The sequence below is a fragment of the Haematobia irritans genome, chromosome 2 (assembly GCF_050003625.1).
Source record: "Haematobia irritans isolate KBUSLIRL chromosome 2, ASM5000362v1, whole genome shotgun sequence".
NCBI lineage: Eukaryota > Metazoa > Arthropoda > Insecta > Diptera > Muscidae > Haematobia > Haematobia irritans.
This window is the reverse complement of record NC_134398.1, coordinates 87089803-87115305: the sequence shown is the minus strand read 5'-3', so window position 1 is coordinate 87115305 and position 25503 is coordinate 87089803. Positions and strand designations below refer to the sequence as shown.

The 25503-nt window shown below is 33.5% G+C and overlaps 1 protein-coding gene and 1 long non-coding RNA gene across 2 annotated transcripts in view; both read right to left on the bottom strand.

Annotated features, from left to right (window-relative positions):
• Positions 1 to 25503, bottom strand: part of LOC142225701 (cell adhesion molecule Dscam2-like) — a 288289-nt gene that overhangs the window by 53138 nt on the left and 209648 nt on the right. Inside the window, 1 exon segment of the mRNA XM_075295544.1 lies at positions 13450 to 14802. Within this exon segment, the coding sequence (XP_075151659.1) occupies positions 13450 to 14802 (1353 nt within the window).
• On the bottom strand, positions 8766 to 9103 carry LOC142225702 (uncharacterized). Its single transcript, XR_012719369.1, has 2 exons — positions 9022 to 9103; positions 8766 to 8958 (listed from the first exon to the last, which is right to left on the bottom strand). It is a non-coding gene; the product is annotated as an uncharacterized LOC142225702 (long non-coding RNA).

Below are 25503 nucleotides of genomic sequence, written 5' to 3'. Positions count from 1 at the left end.
AAATGCGTTTTACATTTGATGAGATTACATGGAAATTGGAAATAGTGGAATAATAAATTAATATTTCAAGGCTAGTCGATGTTGTTGATTCTTAATAAATATATTTAATATATTAATAAAACGTGTATTTTATTGAAGAAAAATTGCCTATGTAAATACATACAATTGTATTTAAAAACGAAGGTAAGCAGTTCTAAATTTGAAGTAAGAGGTTTACCACAAATATGTAAGATTTTGTCCAAATGAATGAAAAAGGTCAATAAAATCATTCCATATATAAATTCAATTCAGTTAAATTTTTTCATTCTGTAGTATAGTGGTACATAAATATAGGAAAATGTTAACTAATATATGGAATGTATCTACCTAATTTCAACGAAAATCACATCGTTCAAAAAAACAAAAATGTCTTTGGCGCTATACGAAGTTCAACTTTCTTCACAATTAGTTCATTTTAACTTAAAGAAGGGGTCACTTTTTTCTGGGTGTACGTAACATTTCGCTTGGTGTTTATAAGGTGAAGAAAAATTTTTTATTTTGTTTTATATTTGAAGAGGAAAAATTGTATTTCATTTCACAACAGTAAAGGTAGAATTACATACCATGCGTTCAATGCGTACAATGCGTCCGATGATTGAACAGTTGAGACTTCTCTTTGCAATCAAAAGCTCGAATAGTCTGCCGCAAACAGAAGAAATCAACCCTTCCATCAACGCACGGATTGACGTATGGTGTGTAATTCAACCTTAATGAATTAAGTAATATTTAATTCAACTTGTCTAAGTAAATGAAAGTAAATCAAAGTAATTACGGAATCGAAGCGTTATACGTGTCCGCAAATTATCTGTTTCATTGAAGTGCATGTACATCATTATTCTTTGCGGCAAGAATTGCTCGTTGACTTGAACAAGCGTAATTCTGATAATTCTCACTACTGTTTGGAAAACATTTTCAATAAGAGCTAATTGAGAGTCCACAAATCGGCAAAAGTTGCTGATAAGAGTAATTAATCCAGATGTCGCCTCAACTGAGACTTTTACATTTCCAACAGCTAGCAATTGTTTGGAAAGTTGTGCAGCACTTTGATCATTCTGAAGTTGAACTCTCATATTAGTAGTTAGCAATAATGTTTTAACGTTATTCCATAAAGGTGATAAATTCAGGCAAGCATTCAATTCATCTTCAGGTGTTCCACGGGGAATTACTGGCAACGTCTGCCTGAAATCGCCTGCCAAGAATATCATCAAACCGCCAGAGATGTTGTTACTGCGCCATAGATCATTCAGTTTGAAGTTAAGTGCTTCAAGTGATTTCTTATGTGCCATTGTGCACTCATCCCAAACAATGAGCTTGGATTGCCTCAACAATTTTCCCATTGCACTGGTTTGGGAAATATTTCATGTTGGAGTATCAGTTGTGTTTAAATTGTATGGCAACTTAATGTGCAGTACGAACGCCATCTAGAAGAGTCGCCGCAATTCCTAATGATGCTATCGCCAAAGCTATGTCACATCTTGATCGAATAGTGGCCGAAATCAATGAAATGACAAATGTTTGGCCCGTTCCTCAAGGGGCATCCAGGAAGAATTGACCAGCAGTATTATTGCCCAACGCTTGCATTAATGTTTCGTATACTTGTTTTAGCGGTTCATTCAGCAACGGTCCATTATTTCGAAGGAATTCCTGCAATGTATCAACATTGTATTGCAGTCTCGATTTAATTCTTGGTTGAATGCATCGATCGATTTGGCACAATAATTCGAACTTCAATCAGTAGCTTGTTTGCAATAGTCAAGCAATGATCTTCAATCAGAATAAATCCTTAATTGTAGATTTCGTCGGCTATGTGCCTGTTTGAATGCGCAAGCGATGTAAAATATCTTCACATATGTCGTCTTTGTATTTGTTCCATAACTGAATTGGTTGTGAAGGAAAACATGTGGTGATGATAATTGCGAACAGCGTTCGTATTGGATACGCATTTGATGAAACAACTGAATCCGCAAGTGTTAAATCCCAATGAGCATCATTCTCCAGCAAATCCAAATGTTGGCATGCTTCTCGATATGGTTGGCATTTGTGGCGATTCACAGTTTTCGACGAAATAACAGAGCCCGAGACCTTTGCAACGAATGCAAAACCGTGGAAATCAGACTGTGCGTTCTCGAGTTATAGCGTCAGGAAGGAAAACTTATTTACCGACTTATTTTTATACCCTCCACCATGGGGTAATATACCCCATGGTGGGTAACACATCGAAATATTGCTCTAAGATCCAATAATTCTGAGTCGATCTAAGTATGTCCGTCCGTCCGTCTGTTGAAATTACGCAAACTTCCGAACGAAACAAGCTATCGACTTGAAACTTGGCATAACTAGTTGTTATTGATGTAAGTCGGATGGCCATATTGGACCGCTTTTACGTATAGCCACCATATAAACTGACCCCCAGATTGGACTCTTAAAGAAGCAAATTGCATCCGATCCGGTTGAAATTTGGTACGTGGTGTACGTATATAGTCTCTAATAACCATGCAAAAATTGGTCCATATCGGTCCATAATTATATCCCAGAAAAAAAAGTGTTGCGAAAAAAGTAGTGAAAATTTTCTTTTTGGATCCGGGAGTGGTGCCAAATTGACGCAGAAGTGATGATTTTAACTTGGGCTTGTCATAGGACGGATGTTCACCATTTCAACAGCAGCTGCACTGATTTTGCATCACTTCTTAAGGTGTGAGGTGATGTGAATTTGGTTTGGATGTGAATTAAGAAATTTTGTGATATTTTGCCAATAAACAATTAAATTTTTTTATGATTTTTAGTGCATTATAACGCTTGTCTGGAACGTTTGTCATAAAATATTTTAAAAAAATCGCAATTTTTCTAGAAAGGATTTAAACTTTTTTTCGGCTAAATTTAAATAATTTGTATCATTTTATTAATTCTTAATCTGTTTTTAACCCATTTGAAACCAAAAAAATAATTGCCCATTAAAAATATGAAAAAAGCCAGATAAAAAATTGCCTCAAATAAACTTCCTTTGCAGTTGATATAAAGAACATCTTTGGGAGGGCATTTTCGGAAGTTCTTTTAAAGTTGTGCCTTGAGAAGAACTTCAATTTTTTTTTGCTGGGATATAGCAACCATATAAACCGATCTCCAGATTTGACCCCAGGAACCTCTTGGAGGAGCTAAATTCATCCGATCCGGTTGAAATTTGATTCGTGGTGTTAGTATATACGGACTCTAAGAACCATGCAAGAGATGGTCTATATCGGACCATAATTATATATGGCCCCCATATAAACCGATCCACAGATTTTACCTCCGGAGCCTCTTGGATGAGCAAAATTCATTGATCCGGTTGAAATTTGATACGTGGCGTTAGTATATGGCCCTTAATAACCATACAAAAATTGGTCCATATCCGTTAATAATTATATATAGCCCCCATATAAACCGATCCCCTGATTTGAGCTCCGAAGCCTTTTGGAGAAGCAAAATTCACCCGATGCGGTTGAAATTTGGTACGTGGTGTTAGTACATGATCTTTAACAACCATGCCAAAATTGGTCCATATCGGTCCATAATCACATATAGCCCCCAGATTTAATTTTGAAGCCTGTTGGAGTAGCAAATTTCGCCCGATTCAGTTGAAATATGGTACATTATGCTAGTATATGGCCGCTAACAACCATGTCAAACTATGTCCATGTATATAGCCCTCATATAAACCGATCCCCAATCACACAAAAATTGGTCCATATCGGTTCATAATTGTATGAAGTCCCCATATAAAGCGCCCCCATATTTCAATTCTGGCTCTCTAATTATATAGGCTTACCTATATATAGGTATATTAAATAGGTTCCTACTTAGTTCAGATTCAATCCTATCTGGCAAATCAAAATTGCAAAAAAAGAAAAATTTCACCAACTTGCAAAATCAATAGTAGATCTACTAGTTTCGCATTCAGTTTTGAGCAACGTGGCAACAGAAACATATATTGTGTCAGAAACACATATAATATAAAACGATATATATAAAAACTTATGTATAAACTTTTTTTCCTACTTTGTAGACATGAAGGAACAAGCTATTTGAATAACAAATTTAATATCTGCTTTGGATACACGCACAGAAAAAACATGTTTGGACATGGTTGCCGCATCCATCTAATCCTTATCTAGAGTAGGTAATTGTCGCGAAAACCATGTATTTTGTCTTTGTAAAAATAATTTTCGAGCGGAGAAAAATGTATGTTGCCAATAAACATTTAAATGGTTCTCAAATGCCGTTCTATTCTATGTTTAAATGATAGAATTTGAGACCATTACATGGTTGGGAAAATCATGTACCTGACCATTCAATTTGTTTACTTTTTTGCAGAGAAAAAAGTTTTTTTTTAGGTTACGTATAGACATGTCCAGAACCATTACATTGCCATAAAGATTGTTTTCGTGACCATTTAAAAACATTGAGCAGGTACACACGATTTTCATTTTGCGCGTCAGTCGTGTGTTGATTGTTTCTTTGAATGGACGGAGAATATGGAATTAATGTGTTTTGTGTTAATTTATTTATTCAGAAGTGACACGTGGTTTTATGTGAAAACAAAAAAGGAAAGTGTAATTGAAATAAATGTAGCTGCTTTTTGTTTGGTACATTTGATGGGCACGAATTTAATATGGAATGATTACTTATTGTTGAAATTGAACCAAATTAATTTTGTGTTTTCTTTTCTCAAGTGGCGTCCTTTTTCGACGACGAAAAAAGTTTTTTCATAAAGATCAAAACATTTTAGGTTGTGACCATGTTCTTTTAACTGGAAGAAAAATATTTTTGACGAATACCATAACATTTTAGATCGTGACCATTGTCTTTCAATGGAAACAAAATTCTTTTTATCAATATAATAACATTTTAGATGAGGACAATTTTATTTTTCTTAGAACCATTTTGCTCTTCGAATATGATTGTGATAATCATGTTTCTTGTCTGCGTGTACATGTATGATACAATAATACCCCTTTCGTCAACGTTATTGTAATAAAAATAAAAGGGGCGTGTCACCGCCCTATTCCACCTTGGATGTAATTCATACTGTACGATCAACATATATACCAAATCTCATATTCATACCACTGATAGTTCATGAGATATATCCGTTACACATTTGATTGGGCGGTGCCACGCCCAACTAAACCAAGTATAAGCAAGGACTATTAGCAGATCAACAGTAAAAAATTGGAAAAGTTTCATGACAGTCGGTTCATTACTGTGGCCAGAGCTATTTTTAATAGTGGAAGTGGCACCGCCCACTTTTCCAAAAGATGTGTAACCTATGTCACTCAGCGATAACGTAGCATTACAATAGTGAAAGAATTTTTAAAATCGGGTAAGTAGTTTAATTAATCTCCATTTTTGCGATTTTGCCCCTCTGTGCGGCGTAGAGTGTATAAAAATATGTGATGTTTGCTTGCACGATATTATAAATACACTGAAAAAACAGTGAACGCACCAGGAAGAAATTTTTGGTTCAATTTAGAAACTTTTTAGAAAATTGTATCTAAACAGTATTACAAACGCTGGCATCTCGCCGATATCACAAAGATAAGTAAATATTTTTCAACAAATTCAAGAAAATTTATTAGACATATTTAATTTTATGCACTTCTTAAAGAAAATTTTGTAAAATAGAAAATAATTAATCAAGCTTGAGATCGTTTTTTGTATGTATTGGTTTCTTTATTTTTCAATATTTCGCAATTACATTGAATTGCTTCATCAGGAGTCGATCTACAATAAAAGTGGTTTGATAATTTGTAATCATGACTTGTAAAATTCTTTCCCAAAATTGTTTGTCAAATTGCAAATAATTTTAGTGGTTTATGCTAATAACAACTATTGGTTTTAGTTTACAAATTTTTATAAATAATTAAAGGTTTTAACAATTGTATATTAACAAGTATCAGGAGAACAGGAAAAACAAAAGGAATTACATTATACACTTACGTATGCAAAAAACAATCTCAAGCTTGATTAATTATTTTCTATTCGATAAAAGTAAGATCGAATAAAATCAAAATTTCTAATGAAAATTTTGTAGTTTAAAGGAAATAATTGGAGTTCCAGAATGTCTTTAGTGACATAAAAATTTCATTATTGACGCATTTGTAGTAAATTTTACAAATTTAAAGAAATAATGAACTATTTTTTGAGAAATGCGAATTTAGTAAATCTTTATGCATAATTTGTTTTTTAGTTCATTTAATAAACGTACGCAAAAATTATTAGAATAAAGGAAACTTTCTCCAAACATAATAATTCCATGAACTAAAATAAAGTTAAATTGGCTTTAGAGAAATAGAGAGTTCACTTTTTTTATTGAATGTATAAATAAACAAGGAATTATTTAGTAAATAAATAAAAAAAGTTACTGCTGTCTTTTTTCTCAAATGACGCTCTTTTTTCAACGACAACATTTTTTTATAAAGATCATAACATTTTAGATCGTGCCCATTGTCTTTTAATTTCAATACAATAACATTTTAGATGAGGACAATTATATTTTTCTTAGAACTATGTTCGCCGCAAAAATAGCTCCTATCATACTATTTTGTCCTTCGAATATGATCGTGGCAATCATGTTTCTTCTTTGTGTGCAATAGGCAGAGATGATCTGTCGTAAACTGTAAGGTATTTGAAATACATTTATGACGTATTTTACCATAACATACGCACTGTTCTGTTCTTAGTGTCTCACATAAGATACAATTTGAGGCTTCGTAGTAAATATTTAATATAGTTCTATACAATGCCGAACACCCCTTCCAAATGGTGCCAAAATTTTTGGAATATATATAAACCTACATTATATCGGTTTCGAAGTAGGGTTGCCAGATGAAGGCTGTCGAAATCCGGGACATTGCGCCGTAAATTCCAGGATTTGTCGGGACAAGCAAAAACAGTCACATTTGTCGAAAACAGTAGCCCATATTTATCACTTGGCATTTCTTTTGGTAAATTTGCATAATTTGGGTATCGCCATGGACATGCATTTGGGTATATTTCGCATCACAGTTGGCGATTGTTATAGTGTCACTAAAAAGTCTATGGTAGTGATAGGGATAAAATCGATTTTGAAATGTTGGCAGGGAATACAGACTTGAATAGAGTTGGACCCTAACCGAGAACTGATAATTATAATTTGTAAAAATAAATTTCATAGCAAAACCATGAATTTTAAATAAAATTAGATATGCGCGTATATTTTTTACATTTACTGTTCAAGTGACAGCTGATGATTGGAAAGACAGTGATAGTCATTTGATTTGTTTTTGTTAGTGATGAGATTGAATGAAAAAAATCTGCCAGACAAATGTACATTTAAAAAGTATGAAAATCCAAAACTAAAAATATTTTGTAAAGCGATTTAATTTCAAATCGTTTTCTTTTCTTGGAAATGAGAAAAATTAAAACAAATGCCTTGAGCAATTGAAATTCCGGGAATTTTGGCAAATCTTGTGAAAGATTCGGGACTCCTCCTGGAGGCGAAATTCCGGTACAATCCAGGCGAATCCGGGCCATCTGGCAAGCCTATTTCCAAGAGCTTTATATGGTCGTTAGTAAATAGAGGGGGCCCGACAAACGTTGTTTAATTTTTAAACAAAGTTTCTTTACATTGGCTTGTGGGTGCCCAACAATGTGGCCTATAAATAGAACTTCTTGACTGTATGCGTCGATGGCTATAACGATAATTGCGTGTTGATGCAAATAAAATGGCTCAGTGGATAGTATGTTTGGTTACAATATGGATGGAGTGAAAAATTTCTCCTACATTGTTTGTATTACAGAAAAAAATGCTGAGATCTAAACAAAACACGTTTGAGTTAGGCCATAACATCCTTTAAAAGAGTCAACGTTTATCACAGAATGTCCATACTTTTTTCCAAACAAACTTTCTTATGTATTCTTTTATGTATTCGTATATTTCATGTTTTCAAAATAAAATAAAATAAATCAACAAAGCTATTTGCTGCTTTAAAAAATGCAGTTGGTAAATTAAATTTAAAAAAATATGTAACACCACTTTTATTTTAAATTTTAATTTTCACTCAACAACAGCTTCTGTTAATACAGCAATGGAATTTATTGGGAATTTTCAACCACTAGTTTACTAAAATTCTTTAGACTTATGGCAAAACACCATAAGTTGAGATAGGACAATTTCTCAAAAATTTTATGTTGTTTGTAGTTTTTCAAGGCGCATCTTTCTGTGATTTTGAGCAGATTGCTTTACAAAACAACATAAGTCCACATAAGATTTCTGTAATTGACCAATTTCTTTTTTTTTACAAAATAACATACATCGACTCATAGTGTTTTGTCGAGTAACAGATAGACACGCTTAGCTTCAGCTGTGTTGTTTTCTTACACTGAAAAAATAGTGAGCCCACACGCTCACAAAAAATCGCTTCTGTAACATATACTCCCAAACATATTTTGCTTCAAGCATATACATTTTTGGGTATTGCCCAAACATTTATATGTTTGATCTCTTCCAATATATAATATGTTTGAAAGCATATTAGTCTAAACAATATATGTTTGGGTAGTCTAACTTTCAAACATTTTGTATTTTTGCATCCAAATTCAATAATGTTGTCTTCCAAAAAACAATATGTTATTATGTGAACATATAATATGTTTGGAAGCATTTTGCACCCAAAAATATTATATGCTTAAAAAAATTCTCCCAAACATTATTGTGCTCAAAATTTTAGTTATTTATTTATATATTTACAATCATGACGAATTATGAAAATAAACAGGTAATATAGGTGCTAACAACATAGGTTTTCGACCTGAATGCTCAAAATTTTGTTTCTGCCCAATTGTATATTCCCCCACATCTTTCTCACTTCCACGAGATTTTTTAGTTCTTAACACCTTTTTCTGTAATACAAACATTGTAGAAGAAATTATTCAATTGTATGATTTTTTTTATTTTAATTTTACCTTTTGCCGGACGGGGATTCGAACAGCGGACCACACAGTTTGTAAGGATCAAAGAAGTAGCTGATCAATTGCCCAAGGAAAAATAAAATGTTAATTTTGTAATAACAAGCAACAACCACCAACTTAATTCAATATCGCTCCCTGTTAAATAGCGCTCCAAGCTACTAAACACATATATGTTTATAGGCTATTTCTAAATTAATATATGTTTGCATCCAAACATTTTATATTTACAAACATTTTATGTCCCAAACATAATATGTTCTAACATATTAACATATATGTCCCAAACATGTTATGCTAGTTTATGAACATAATATGCTTGCACTCAAAAATATTGTGTTTAAAAATTTTGTTCCAAACATATAATGTTTATAGCCAAACATATGAAAAACAGCCTTTTTCATCCGTGCACCAGGAAGAAAACTTTTGGTTAAGTTTAGAAAATTTTGAATATTTTAAGAAAATTTTAACTAAATAGTGTTACAAACGCTGGCATCACACCGATCACAAAATAATTGAATATTTTTTTGACAAATTCAAGAAAATTTATTAGTCATAAATAATTTTTTTCACTTGTTAAAGAAAATTTTGTAGTTTGAAGGAAAAATTTGGAGTTCAAAATTGCAAGAATGTCTTTAGTGCCATACGAAGTTCATGATCAACGCATTTGTATTAAAATTTACAAACTTAAGGAAATAATTAACTATTTTGTGAGAAATACGAATTTAGTAAATCTTTATGCTTAATTTGTGTATAATTTTCCCCGTTTTTTAGTTCATTTAACTAACGTACGCAAAAAATTATTATGGTAAAGGAAACTTTCTCCAAACATAATAATTCCATGAAATAAAATAAAGTTAACTTGGCTTTAGTGAAATAGAGAGTTCACTTTTTTTTGAGTGTAGTCAGGATTAAATGCAACAAAATGCTACACTGGTAGAAAAAGTTTATTATTACGTATTATTACATTTCATAGTATTAACGAATAATTACGTTGCTGTTACGTAGCCTTTTCGTTGTATGAATGAAATTTATTCATTGTATGAATGCAGCTTATACGTTGTATGAATGAAAATCATTCATTATATGAACCCAGTTTTTTCATTGTATGAATGAAAGCGAACGTATTATAAATGAACACAAACGTTATATTAATGAAACCCAACCAATTATTTCATTTCAGTGTAGTTATTGGTAGTGTATTATTTTATGTTAAGGTCTTTGAAATATGATTTATATACAATAGGAAATAATATTTATTGATAAATTAAGTAATTAAATAATCATATATTGTGACTTTCACTTAAGAAAAAAGCCTCTTATTTCTAAGACCAAAAAATGATAATCGTATCGCCGTGTCCATTTATCCAATGTTTTTGAAACCGAGGTTCATTACGGTAATTGTTCCGCCTTCTTCACCTGAAAGTTCACTTCCCCGGGGCATTTTTACTAAATACTAAAAAATTACACTAAATTTCTTGCGAATAAACAACAAGTATATACGGCCGTAAGTTCGGCCAGGCCGAAGCTTATGTACCCTCCATCATGGATTGCGTAGAAACTTCTTCTAAACACTGCCATCCAGAATTGAATTACTTAAGTTGCTGTAACGCTTGCCGATGGCAAGGTATCTTAAAACCTCCTAACACCATCTTCTAAATTGTATGTAAGTCCATACGTGGTATATATTAAATCAAAAAAGATCGATCCAATACGTATATAATTCAGTTTGACAAAGTAGACATACAATTTTTACAAAATTTTCTACAGAAATAAAATTTAAACAAAATTTTCTATAGAAATAAAAATGTTGACAAAATTTTCTATATAAAGAAAATTTTGACAAAAATTTCTACAGAAATAAAATTTTAACAAAATTTTCTATAGAAATAAACTTTTGACAAAATTTTCTATAGAAATAAAATCTTGGTAGATTAGTTTTGGCTCGAGTGGTAACCATGATTATGAACCGAATAAAATTTGAACAAAATTTTCTATAGAAATAAAATTTTGAAAAAATTTTCTATAGAAATAAAATTCTGACAATGATGAAAATTTTATTATGAACCGAATAAAATTTTAACAAAATTTTCTCTAGAAATAAAATTTTGACAAAATTTTCTATAGAAATAAAATTTTGGTAGATTATTTTTGGCTCTAGTGGCAACCATGATTATGAACCGATATGGACCAATTTTTGTGTGATTGGACCAATTTTGGTATGGTTGTTAGCGACCATATACTAACACCACGTTCCTAATTTGAACCGGATCGGATGAATTTTGCTCCTCCAAGAGGCTCCGGAGGTCAAATCTGGAGAACGTTTCATATGGGGGCTATATATAATTATGGACCGATATGGAGCAATTCTGCCACGGTTGTTAAAGATCATATACTAACACCTTGTTCCAAATTACAACCGGATTGGATGAAATTTGCTTCTCTTGGAGACTTCGCAATCTGGGGATCGGTTTATATGGGGGCTATATATAATTATGGACCGATGTGGACCAATTTTTGCATGGTTGTTAGAGACCATATACCAACACCATATACCAAATTTCAGCCGGATCGGATAAAATATGCTTCTGTTAGAGGCTCCACAAGCCAAATCTGAAGATCCCTTTATATGGGGGCTATACGTAAACGTGGACCGATATGGCCCATTTTCAATACCATCCGACCTACATCGATAACAACTACTTGTGCCAAGTTTCAAATCGATAGCTTGTTTCGTTCGGAAGTTAGCGTGATTTCAACAGACGGACGGACGGACATGCTTAGATCGACTCAGAATTTCACCACGACCCAGAAAATATATACTTTATGGGGTCTTAGAGCAATATTTCGATGTGTTACAAACGGAATGACAAAGTTAATATACCCCCATCCTATGATGGAGGGTATAAAAAACACCAATTTAACTTAGCCACCTCATATGTTCATTATTCACAAAAACTGTAATGAGCCTGTGTACTCTGCAGCGAAAAGAACGTAAATGTTGTTAAGAAAAGTTTTCAGTTGAACTTTTTACCGTTTGTTTTTCAAGATGCACACGCAAACATGTGCTTATTGCCGTGGAACGCCGTTCGGACTCGGCTATAAAAAGGAGGTCCCTTGTCATTGAGCTTAACATGGAATCGGGCAGCACTCAGTGATAAGAGAGAAGTTCACCACTGTGGTATCACAATGGACTGAATAGTCTAAGTGAGCCCGATACATCGGGCTGCCACATAACCTAACCTAACGATCGCTTTCGTTTTATAAATGAAATTTTCAATTCCAGATTCGGAGTATATAAAACGACTGTTTTAAGGGCTAAAAGTTTCCAGAAGTTACTCTCTACACACAAAGAAAATTTCATTGAAATTGAGCCAACGAAAATTGTTCATTGATACAACGGAACATTTTCATTAGGACAATGAAAATGTTCGTTAATAGTACGAAACGTTTCGTTGACTAACAAAAAATTCGTTATAATAATGAAAAATTTCGTTATATCAATGAATTTGTTTCATTGGCTCAATTTTAATGACACATTTCATTAATATAACGAAACTTTTTCTACCAGTGTATGTGCAAATGTTTATAATAATTTCATCTTGGAAAATTTTTTATTCTAATTCTTGAAAAAATTACAAAGTTAATATTCGTAATATTAACGAAACATGGTTCATTAATATAACGAAAAACCAAAACACAACATTGTCTTTTAACGACTGATTTCATTGTATTAACGATCACTTTCGTTCTTATGTTATAACGAAAAATTTCGTAGTATTAACGAAAAATAATCAACGAAGTACGAAACACTTTTCTACCAGTGTATAAATAGAGAAATGTCTTTTTTAATACAATTTCACTTGTTTATCACACAAATACTAAACATTTTCCAGATGTTTTCTACATGTATATATGGCATGGAACAATGTCTCGACTATTTTCGCATTGAAATAATTATATGTTTGTTAATTGGCCTATTTTGGTGAAAACTTTTCCATTATGAAAGAGTTATAAGTCATTATAAAATAATTAACATGCCCTCTTGTCGTAGAGATTGGCATGGTTTTATTGGGGCATTTCTTGAAGTGTGCCAATGTGTCCCTCAAGAATAACGCGTGAAAAAGACCAAATTTCATGAAGGTTAGAACCAAATTGTTAATGTACATTCAGGGCTAGCCGACTCAGCTGATGATGGTCATGTCTACATCCTCAAAAGAAGAAAAAGTCGCCTCTCTAACATATGTTCCAAACATAGTTTTATGGAAGCACATATATTCGTGTATATTGCAGAAACATTATGATTATTGTTTTATGTAAACATTTTGAGCCAAGCACTTTGAGCCAAAAAAAATATTATATGCTTGGAAACATTTTAAAAAACAAAAACGTGTTGGCTAAATCTACTCTGTATTTTAAACTTACCTTGGACGAACAGTTGATAAACAATGTGGTCGGATCCGATGGCATTTCTAACCATACACGAATAGTTTCCTTCATGGGTTCTTTGTATGCTTCGCAGGGTAAGGGTGTTGTCGTTGCTCACCTCCAGGCGGAAATGCTTCTTGGATCGGGCATTCAATACCTTCCATTCTGCATTGGGATTTGGAGAACCGACAAATAAGCACGGCAACTTCATATCAACTCTCCAACTGACACTTAGAGTTTGGCTAAAAGATATTATGGCCGCAGGTACTGATGCACTAGGTATAAGTTTAATGACTGGTGTACTGGGTCCTTGACCGACTCTTGTGGAGGCCGTAACCCACGATTCATATGTCTCCCGCGTTGATAGATCTTTTGCCTCGAAGTGACGGTTTTGTGCTGGTAAGACCTCTTTTAGGATCTTTAATTCTTGACCTTTGTCCAAGATACGGATATAAACATTGTACTTGGTAACAATTCCATTGGGGCGTCTTGGTGGCAGCCAACTGATTATAACAGATGATTCCGAATTTACCACTGACTTGACCCTCTCGGGGGCATCGGGAACTGCCTCTTCGGTGGTACAGGACACGGTTTGGCTAACAACTCCTTCCCCAGCACGTGTAAATGCCAATACCTGGACACTATAATTGGTGAAGGGCTGTAGACCATGGAGGACGGTACTTAAAGCCGACGTTATTTTCGTCTCCCTACTTCCATATTCCGAATCAAAGTTACCAGGCTCATAGAGTACTTTGTAGCCCTGTATAACACCGTGGTGGTTCTCCTTTGGGGGCGACTGCCATGATATTTGGATATTTTGCGCTGTCAATGCGATGCAAGTGACACCTTGTGGTGGAGCTGAGGGAGCATCCTCAAGGGTATGACCCAAAGCCACTTCACTGGGTGGGCCATCGCCTTTGACGTTAAATGCCGAGACGGTGACAGCATATTGGGTGTACTTTTCCAGACCCGTCAAACGGAAATCATTAAGACCTTCACCACCAAGACTACTGACTTTGGTGAAATTCTGGAAATTATCGGCCGAACCATGCTTTTGATATGCTATTGTGTATCCCAAGAGTTCTCCATTCCACGTGTCCCTCTCTGGGGGACGCCAAGTGATTAGCAATTGTTGTGGTCCCAATGGTTCGGCAGATACATCTTGCGGCCTCCCGCTGGGCGCCTCGGCATCGGTTTGTAGCAGCAAAATATCACTGGGAGCACTAGTGCCCAAATGATTTTCCGCATAAAGGCGGAAGTGATATGCTTGAGCGGGACGCAATGCAGTTACTTGGGCGGTGGTCTTCTCACCAGGTAAAAGTTTCTGATTATTTCCTTCATGCCATACATCTGTTGGGAAATAGAGGAGAGAGAGAGGTTAGATATTTAGTTATCCTTTAGATATCAAATTTCACAAAAATTTTACAACTCTTATGAACCGCAAATACACATTTAAAATTAAATTAATTGTCGTTTGTTTCCTTCTTTTTTCGCCAATTTCACATCTAATTTTTATCATTCTAAAAATTTAATTTTTATTACAATAATCTAATTTATACAATTTGAAAAACTTTTTCGGTCCGACTGGTCTGGCGACGTCATTTTTTGATCAAAAACCATAGCGTTTAAGCCGTTGTTCTGATCACCACAATATGTTCTAGACATCGGTACAAAAGGACAAAACCTTTCAGACTAATCCATTTTTGGACCGACCTGCATGGTGGGAGACAGTGTGTACTACTTTCATTTAATGTGTAAAATGTTTTCTCTTATTTGTTTAAAGAAATTTCCCTGAAGACGAACATCGGAGATTTTTCGAAATATTGGATAATTTTAAATAAAAATACAACTCAACAAAACCAACAACATCTGTTTTTATTCATATGACCTCAAGCCGAACTAAACAAATATAATTAACAGTTTAAAGGTCAACTATCAAACAACAACAAAATTTTATTACTATAGAAAATTTTGTGAAAATGTTATTTCTATACACCCTCAAAAAAATCGCTTCTTTAACATATGTTCCAAACATATTTTGCAGGAAGCACATATATTATTCGATACTGCCGAAACGTTAATATGTTTGTTTTATGTGAACATATTATATGTTTGGAAGCATTTTGAGCCCAAAAATATTATATGCTTGGAAGAATTTTTCCCAAAGACGATTGTGCTCATTCCCTAACATACTCGTAATTTTCACTTCCACGAAATATTTTAGTTCTTGGCACCTTTTTCTGTAATACAAATAATGTTGAAGAAATTATTCACTTTTATAAATTTTTTAAATTTTGCCTTTCGCCTGCACGGAGAATCGAACCGAGGACCATACAGTTAGTAAGCCAACACACTATCCACTGGGCTACGTAGCTGTTATAGTCACCATTAGATAATTATCGTTATAAGTTACATTTATATAGCATAGTTTGCAGCGCCCCCGAGCCCATGCAAACATAACATTATTTAACAGAAACATACATTTGTTTGCCACGTGGAGCAGTGGTTAGCATGTCTGCCTTGCATGCAAAGGGTCGTGGGTTCAATCCCTGCTCCGACCGAACACTTTTTTTTTAATTTACACATTTATATTTATACTATATTAAATTTTTATAATGAAACTTCGAAATGTGGGTTATTAAAGATTTATAGTCAGTAACAGTGCATGATATAAACGAAATTGAATGATTTTTGTATAAAATATTATTTTTTTATTGCAAAAATAACAATTTTGTAACAAAAACAGGTACAAAACTTTAAAATTTGGAAGGAATTCAAAAACTCTAACAAAAGAAAAATGTGGAGTCGAGTATAAACATACATAAATAATTTTATAATATAAACATAAATTTATTTAGGCGTGAACAGTTTTTTACTAGCATTTAACACCATCGCTCTAAAATGCCTTTCATTTTTCTTTAATAATTCATTTTAAAGAAAATAAACTTTTTAAATTGTTTTAGCTGCAAAACTCGAACTTAATGCCCGCTTTTATATTTGAAGGTGTTCGTCAACTCCTCGTGGACTACTTATTAATAAAGAGGAACTAAACTTTGTTTTTATACGTTTTACTGTGTAATTTTTCACTATTTCCTCCTTATTTCATTTTATTGTCCCAACTCTAAAAAGAGTATAGTGCCCTTTCGTTATTTTTATGAAGACCCCTGATTTCTTTTAACGAACCAAGAAAAAAATTGTGCCCATATGCCAAAATGATAAACAAAACACATGTCCACACATACATAAAATGCTGCTCTCAAGGCGAAAACATATGCTGTTTTTTTTCAAATGTCTATTCTCTTGGTTCCGAATGTCTATTCTCTTTATTCAAATTAAATAATATTTAGACTTAAGCATATCAAATTTTTGGCCTTATCATAAAACAGTTTTCCGAAACAACATACAAGCGGTTTCACAGAAATTGTTCTCTTTTGATTCTTTCGCTGTGTTATGTTGATATCACAACATATCACAACATATGTATATTTAGTCGAAATTTGTAAATTTATATATGTTTGCATTCACACATATGATTTTTATGAAACATTCATGCCCCAAACATAATATATTCTAACATATTAACATAGATGTCCCAAACATTTACTGTTAGTTTAGGAACATTATATGTTTGCACTTAAATATATTGTGTTTTAAAATTGTGCCCGAAACACATTTTGTTTATATCGGAACATATGAAAAACATATTTTTCTAACAGTGTAGAAAATGTCAAAATTTTATTTCTATAGAAAATTTTGTCAAACTTTTATTTCTACAGAATATTTTGTCAAAATTTTATTTCTATGGAAAATTGAGAGGTATCTTAAATACCTTGCTTTCGGCAAGTGTTACCGCAACCCAACTAATTCGATTATGGATCACAGTCTTTCGTAGAAGTTTCTTTGCAATCCATGGTGGAGGGTACATAAGCTTCGGCCTGGCCGAAATTACGGCCGTATATACTTGTTTATATTTCGCTTTTTTCATGTTTTTAATAAGAAATTTTAAACTATTTTGTTTTAAATATGTTAAAAATAGAGTAAGAATTAATAAAATGGTACAAATTATTTAAATTTTGATGAAAAAAAGCTACATCCATTCTATAAATATTGCGAGTTTTTTCAAATATTTGATGTCAAACGTTACAGAAAAGCATTAGAGTGCATTAAAAATCATTTAAAATTTTAAAATTTATTTATTTTTCAAAATATCACATAATTTCTTAATTCACATCCAAAACACTGAATTCGCATCACACACATAAGTGATGCAAATTCTGTGCAATGGCTGTTGAAATGGTGGACATCCGTCCTATGACACACCCATGTTAAATTCATCGCTTCTTCGCCAATTTTGCACCACTTTTTTGGCGACGCTTTTTTGCTGGGATACTTAATATGATGTGACATTTGTCTTTTTTTCGGTGTGCATTCAACCAAATAGAGAGGAAATCCCGGATTTTGAAACGAAAATAGCCCAAAATGAAAACGGGATTTTTCTTTAAAGCAAATAAAAACAGAGGGTTAAAACGGTTATTAAAATATGAGATGTTAGAGAATCATTCTGTTTTAAACCCAAGATGGAATTTGCTAGTTAAATTTCATTTAATTTTACAAAAAATTGTGATTCATTTAAATTTTAGGTTATAAAACGGTACTATTATTTCACATAACATAAACCTTATCGCTTTTTATTTTTTGGTAATTAAAGTACTTAACATCATCTTTGATTTCCATATCATAAATATTTGTAATATATTTTCACTTCGCCTTAAGCATAGTCCGTGACAATTTGAAAAATTACAACACGTGTTAAAGTAACAATGCTCTGAAAAAACAGTGAACCCACCAGGAAAGATAACCTTCGATTAATTTTAGAAAATTTGGAAGTTTTTTAGAAAATTTTAACTAAACGGTATTACAAGCGCTGGCATCACTCCGATATGGCAAAAATAAGTAAATATTTTTCGACAAATTCAAGAAAATTTATTAGACATAACTAAATTTTTTCAGTAGTTAAAGAAAATTTTGTAGTTTTAAGAGAAATCTTGGAGTTCAAAATTGCAAGAATGTCTTTAGTGACATACGAAGTTCACGATGGACACATTTTTGGTAAAATTTACAAATTTAAAGAAATAATGAACTATTTTGTAAGAAATACGAAATTAGGAAATCTTTATGCTTTATTTGTGTATAACTTTTTCCCGTTTTTTAGTTCATTTAACTAACATACGCAAAAAATTATTTGACTAAAATAAACTTTTTCCAAACATAATGATTCTATGAACTAATATAAAGTTAATATGGCTTTAGTGAAATAGAGAGTTCACTTTTTTTTTGAGTGTGCAGAATAAATGCGTGTTGTCAGGCTTTGCGAATAACAATTTCTGGACGTATGTACTAAAAAAACTGACATCTGAAAGTCTTTATTATCGCATGACAGTAATAAATACACTCATAAAAAGTGAACTCCCTATTTCACTAAAGCCAATTTAACTATATTTTAGTTCATACAATTATTATGTTTGAAGAAAGTTTCCTTTACTCCAATAATTTTTTGTGTACGTTGGATAATTGGACTAAAAAACGGGGAAAATTATACACAAGTTAAGCAAAAAGATTTACTAAATTCGTATTTCTCATAAAATAGTTAATTATTTCTTCAAATTTGTAAATTTTACTACAAAAGCGTCCATCATGAACTTCATATGTCATTAAAGACATTCTTGCAATTTTGAACTCCAATTTTTATAGCCTCCACCATAGGACGGAAGTATATTAACTTTGTCATTCCGTTTGTAACACATCGAAATATTGCTCTAAGACCCCATAAAGTGTATATATTCTGGGTCGTGGTGAAATTCTGAGTCGATCTGAGCATGTCCGTCCGTCCGTCCGTCTGTTGAAATCACGCTAACTTTCGAACGAAACAAGCTATCGACTTGAAACTTGGCACAAGTAGTTGTTATTGATGTATGTCAGATGGTATTGCAAATGGGCCATATCGGTCCACTTTTACGTATAGCCCCCATATAAACGGACCCCCAAATTTGGCTTGCGAATCCTCTAGGAGAAGCAAATTTCATCAAATTTGGTACGTGGTGTTAGTTTATTGTATCCAACAACCATGCAGGAATTGGTTCATATAAGTCCATAATTATATATAGCCCTCATATAAACCGATCCCCAGATTTAGCTTGCGGGGCCTCTAAGAGAAGCAAATTTCATTCGATTCGGTATGGCCGTTAACAACCGTGCCTAACTAGGTCCATATCGGTCTATAGTTATATATAGCCCTCAGATAAATCGATCCCCAATAACACAAAAATTGGTCCATATCAAGTTCATAATTGTAATAAGCCCCCACATAAGCGACCCCCATATTTCAATTCTGGCTCTCTACGTATGTGCAAAAAGTCCATATCAATTCGTAATTATTTGTAGAATTACCTATACATAACTTTTTTGTCTAATATAAAGGGTGATACGGTCAAAATTTGGTCAAGGGAAATCGCGTGTAAATCGGTGAAATCGTTTATTTAAAAAATAAATTAAATTTCTTTTTCAAGTTTAGTATAAAATTCAGGACAAATATTCAGTTAGGCTTTCGCTTTTCCAAATCCGAATTGCCGGGCCTCACGCTTGACACCTGCCATCAGATTTTGTACAGCCACCTTGTCCGCCTTCTTCGCCGCAGAAAGCCAGTTTGCCTTGAACTTCTGCTCGTCCTTAGCAGCTTTTTTGGTCTTCTTTAGGTTCCGCTTGACAATAGCCCTGTATTTCTCAATTGGGCTCTGGCGTGTTGGGAGTGCTCTTGTCCTTGACCTGCACGTTGTTGGCGGCGTATCACTCCATGGCCTTTTTACCGTAATGGCAAGATGCCAAATCCGGCCAAAACAGTACGGAACAACCGTGTTTCTTCAGGAAAGGCAGCAGACGTTTATTCAAACACTCTTTCACGTAAATTTCTTGGTTGACAGTCCCGGAAGCTATGAAAATGCTGCTTTTCAAGCCACAGGTACAGATGGCTTGCCAAACCAGATATTTCTTTGCGAACTTTGACAGTTTTATGTGCTTGAAAATATCTGCTACCTTTCCCCTTCCTTTCGCCGTATAAAACTCCTGTCCCGGAAGCTGCTTGTAGTCGGCTTTGACGTAGGTTTCGTCGTCCATTACCACGCAGTCAAACTTCGTCAGCATCGTCCGGGATCGCGCTTTGGCCGTCGTATTTTGTTTATCATCGCGATTTGGAGTCACTACCTTCATGTAAGTCGATAGTCCGGCTCGTTTTTTTGGCTCGATGCACGGTTGTAGACGATACACCCAGCTTATTTGCGGCATCTCGGAGAGAGAGGTTAGGGTTTCGCTTGAAACTACCGGCAACTCTCTTTGTCGTCTCAGCGGCTTCCGGTTTACGATTTCCCCCCGATCCAGACTTTCTGGCTGTCGACAAACGTTCCCCAAACACTTTAACGGTTGTAACGGTTGATTTGGCAACGTTTAGCGATTTTGCCAGCTTTGCGTGCGAGTAGCTCGGATTTTCGCGATGCGCGAGCAAAAATTTGATACGCTGCTCTTCTTGCTTGGACGGCATTTTGACAACTGAAGAGTGAATTCTAAAATCAAAATAGGAGCAACATTATACACACACACACCTTTAAAATGAGGGGTGTTCAGTTTTTTAAATGCAAAATTGAAAGAAATACGTCAAGTTTATATATTTTCGACCACATTTTGACCGTATCACCCTTTATAGCACGTATGGACTAACTCACAATGTAGAAAACGATGTTAAGAAGTTTTAAGATACCACAACCCAAGTAATTCGATTGTGGATTACATTCTTTCGTAGAAGTTCCTACGCAATCCATGGTGGAGGGTACATAAGATTCGGCGTGGCCCATCTTACGGCCGTATATACTTGTTTTCCTTCAAACTACAACATTTTCTTTAACAAGTGAAAAAAAATTATTTACGTCTAATAAATTTTCTTGAATTTGTCGAAAAATATTTACTTATTTTTGTAATATCGGCGTGATGCCAGCGCTTGTTATACTGTTTAGTTAAAATTTTCCAAAAATAATTTAAATTTTTTTGAAGTAAACAAAATGTTTCTTCCTGGCGGTTTCACTGTTTTTTCAGTGTATCAAATTTAGAGTTTTGATTTTGTTGTAATATGACAACAAGGCATAACATTCTAACTACTTACGGAACTTTTCGTTATTAGTATGAATGAACAAATGAATAACACAGGTTCAAATCTCACCAGTTGTAAATTTTTTTACCAAATATTTTTCAAGAGATTTTTTTTATACGGTGCAGCGTTTTTATTTTGTTTTTTTTTTTTTCGGCGTAAATTTTTTAATTTCTTTTTGATTTTCTATTCTATTTTGCGACATTTAGTTTTCCAGCGTATTTTCTAAGACTGGTCAAAAAGAAAATCACTGGAAGTGGAAAAAAAATTAATGGAGGATCCCGGGATGCTCTTAGAAAGAAACGTTTGTAGAATAACTTCCAATTTTTTTATTGGGTAGTATAAATAACTACTAAATCGATTGTCAGAGGCAATATACTGGAGTGATGTACTTGAAAATAGTGGTGTGCGCGTGAATGTAATTTTATGCACGCTCACGTACGACATGTGGGTAGAAATTTACGCACAGTTTAAAGACTCACGCACACACAGGATTCACTACAATTCACGTAATTTATGATTCACGAAAAATCTCATGACTCGCTGTAATTACTCATGAGTAAGAAACATTTTCATAACTCACGACGAACCATTAAAAACTAGAAAACTAAAATTAATCATGAACGTGAATATGTTCGGGAGTGTGATGTTTTTTATCGTAAGTGATCATTTAATCGTGAGCGTGATTTCGAAGAAAATTTACTCATGCACATTCACGAACTGTATTTGATTTTCACTCACGCTAACGCACGACATATTTTCGTTTAATCCCACTCACACATAAAAAAAATATTGTCGTGAGGCCAAAGATTCCATGTCCATAAAATACGAATGCGAATTTTTTCTTAGCATAGCAGACGGACGCATTTCTCTGAATTAAAGTTTTTTTCCTTGTACAAAAGTCGATAAACTTTTCAATGGAGTATTTTTGTCCTTATAGTTAAGTGTTTCGACTTAAGACTGGGTATCTTTACATGAAAGAAAATTTTGTTTGACTAAGGTCAAATTGCCTTTAATTATTCTGAAAAATTCTTCAAAATTAATGAGATCGCCTTCAAGTTCGTTGACGTTTTGTATCTTCACTAATGTTAAGCGAATGGGCTTTAAATGGGTGTCTTTACATACCATAAAAGAAAGCTCCTTTGAAATGAGATCTAATTGGGTTTAATAACCTAGCAAAAAACTAGTGATTCTTTCAGTAATACCGGTAATCAAAAAATTACTACTTGCAGTATTACCTGGGTTTTAAAAATAATAACTTACCTGTGTAGGCAAAAGGTGATTATTTCTATTAATGTCGGGAGCCACCGTGGTGCAATGGTTAGCATGCCCGCCTTGCATACACAAGGTCGTTGGTTCGATTCCTGCTACGACCGAACACCAAAAAGTTTTTCAGCGGTGGATTATCCCACCTCAGTAATGCTGGTGACATTTCTGAGGGTTTCAAAACTTCTCTAAGTGGTTTCACTGGAATGTGGAACGCCGTTCGGACTCGGCTATAAAAAGGAGGTCCCTTGTCATTGAGCTTAACATGGAATCGGGCAGCACTCAGTGATAAGAGAGAAGTTCACCACTGTGGTATCACAATGGACTGAATAGTCTAAGTGAGCCTGATACATCGGGCTGCCACATAACCGAACCTAACCTAACCTTCTATTAATGTCATGCCCGTGTAAAAGTATTGCTACTGATATATGTACGAGGAAGATGTTACCAATTTGGCGCAGGCATACTTGTACTCATACCTGCACGCAAAAAAATAATTCTTTCCTCCCAAAAAATAATTCTTTCCTCCCAAACAAACAAAGTTCGTTTCGCATTTGCTTTTCGCTGTAACGAAGTGTATTTGGAAGAAAAGTATATACTTTTTGTGATAAACGTTTATTCTTTTCCAGGATGTAAAAACAAATTCATAAAGACTAACTCAAAAAAAAAACATTGTTTTCTTGCTAATTACATTTTCCCTCATATCTTTCTTTCTCACTTCCACGAAGTTTTTTAGTTCTTAGCACCTTTTTCTGTAATACAAACAATGTAGAAGAAATTATACGATTTTATAAATTTTTAAAATTATTTTACCTTTCGCCTGGACGGAGAATCGAACCGCGGACCATGCACTTTGTAAGCCAACACACTAACCACTGAGCTATGTACCTGTTATATTTATATAGCATAGCTTGCGGCGCCCAAGAACCGAATAAAAAAAGTTTATTTAACAGAAACTAACATTTAGTTGGGCACCGTGGAGCAGTTGTTGCTACGTCCGACTTGCATGCTAAGGGTCGTGGGTTCGACCCTGCTTTGACCAAAATTTTTTTTTTTGTTTTTTACATATATTCCAGATATGTTCGGAAGATTCCGAAAAAATGTTCAACATTACATTGTACTATATTAAATTTTGAACTGTAAAATGTGTCTAATTAAAGACCTAAAGTCAGAAAAGAACAGTGTTTGATATAAACGAAATGGACTGTGTTGTTGTTTCAAAAATAACGTTTTAATTGAAAAAATAAAAATTTTGTAACAAACGAATTTTTTTGGTGATAAAAGTTTAAAATTTTCGAAGCAATTCAAAAAACTCTAACAAAAGAAAAACGTTTTCGGTACACGTTTTCCAAACGTTTTTTTTTTCTTTGCGTGTGGTAATAGGAGTTTTTGCTGGGAAGTATCTTCAAAAATTAGGCTCTCCTAACCGATCAAGAGTCAAAGGCTCATCAACCTAAAAAAACTTAATTATCCGTTGAGAACGAGACAAAAGTTTTCCTTAAACAAATTTCCAACACGTTAGTTAATGCATCGTTGATTATATTATAAAAAATACGTAGGCAACATAAAAATCTTACTACGAATGTGGAATTTTTTTGTAGTAAAAATTAAATTAAAAACAAGTAAGGAATGTCTAAAGTCGGGCGAGGCCGACTATATTATACCCTGCACCACTTTGTAGATCTAAATTTTCGATACCATATCACATCCGTCAAATGTGTATTTGGTTTGTCCCAAATACATACATTTAAATATCACTCGATTTGGACAGAATTTGATAGACTTTTACAAAATCTACACGGACGAAAAAGACTGATTTTCATATGTTTGGGTATAAACATTATATGTTTGGAACTCAAATTTTTAAACACAATTTTTTTGAGTGCAAACATATAATGTTCATAAACTAGCATAATATGTTTGGGACATATATGTTAATATGTTAGAACATATTATGTTTGGGTCATAAAATGTTTGTAAATATAATATGCTTGGATTCAAACATATATTAATTTAGAAATAGCCCATAAACATATATGTGTTTACAAAGAGAGACAAAGTGTATGCTGGAAGTAAAATAATGAAAGTAACCAATTAGCGCATTTTAAATATATATACACAAAGAAAATTTCATTAAATATAGGAAAAATACTACGTGTGAATATAAACAAGTATAAATTTACATATTATGGGTAAACATATATATGTTCTGATATAAGACTTCGCCAAAAATTGTGATATGCTAAAGTAAAATATTAAAATGAGTATTCGGAGAGAAAATTCATTCGGAACCAAGATAAAATATATTTGAAAAAAAGATCATGAGTTTTGTTTATCATTTGCGCATTACGGGCACAATTTTTTTGTTTCGTCAAAACAAATCGGAACGTAGGACGAGTAAGTCAAAATATTCAAACAAAGGCAATTAAAGGGATCTTCATAAAAACTAACGAAAAGGCACTATACACTGAACAAAAAGCATGTCCGGTTCCAAAGATTGTGTCTCCACTTTAACAATTTTGATATTGATTCCGAACCAAAGAAGCGGAGAATACATGTAAGGATGCTTTTAAGACACAATTCTCTTTTAAATG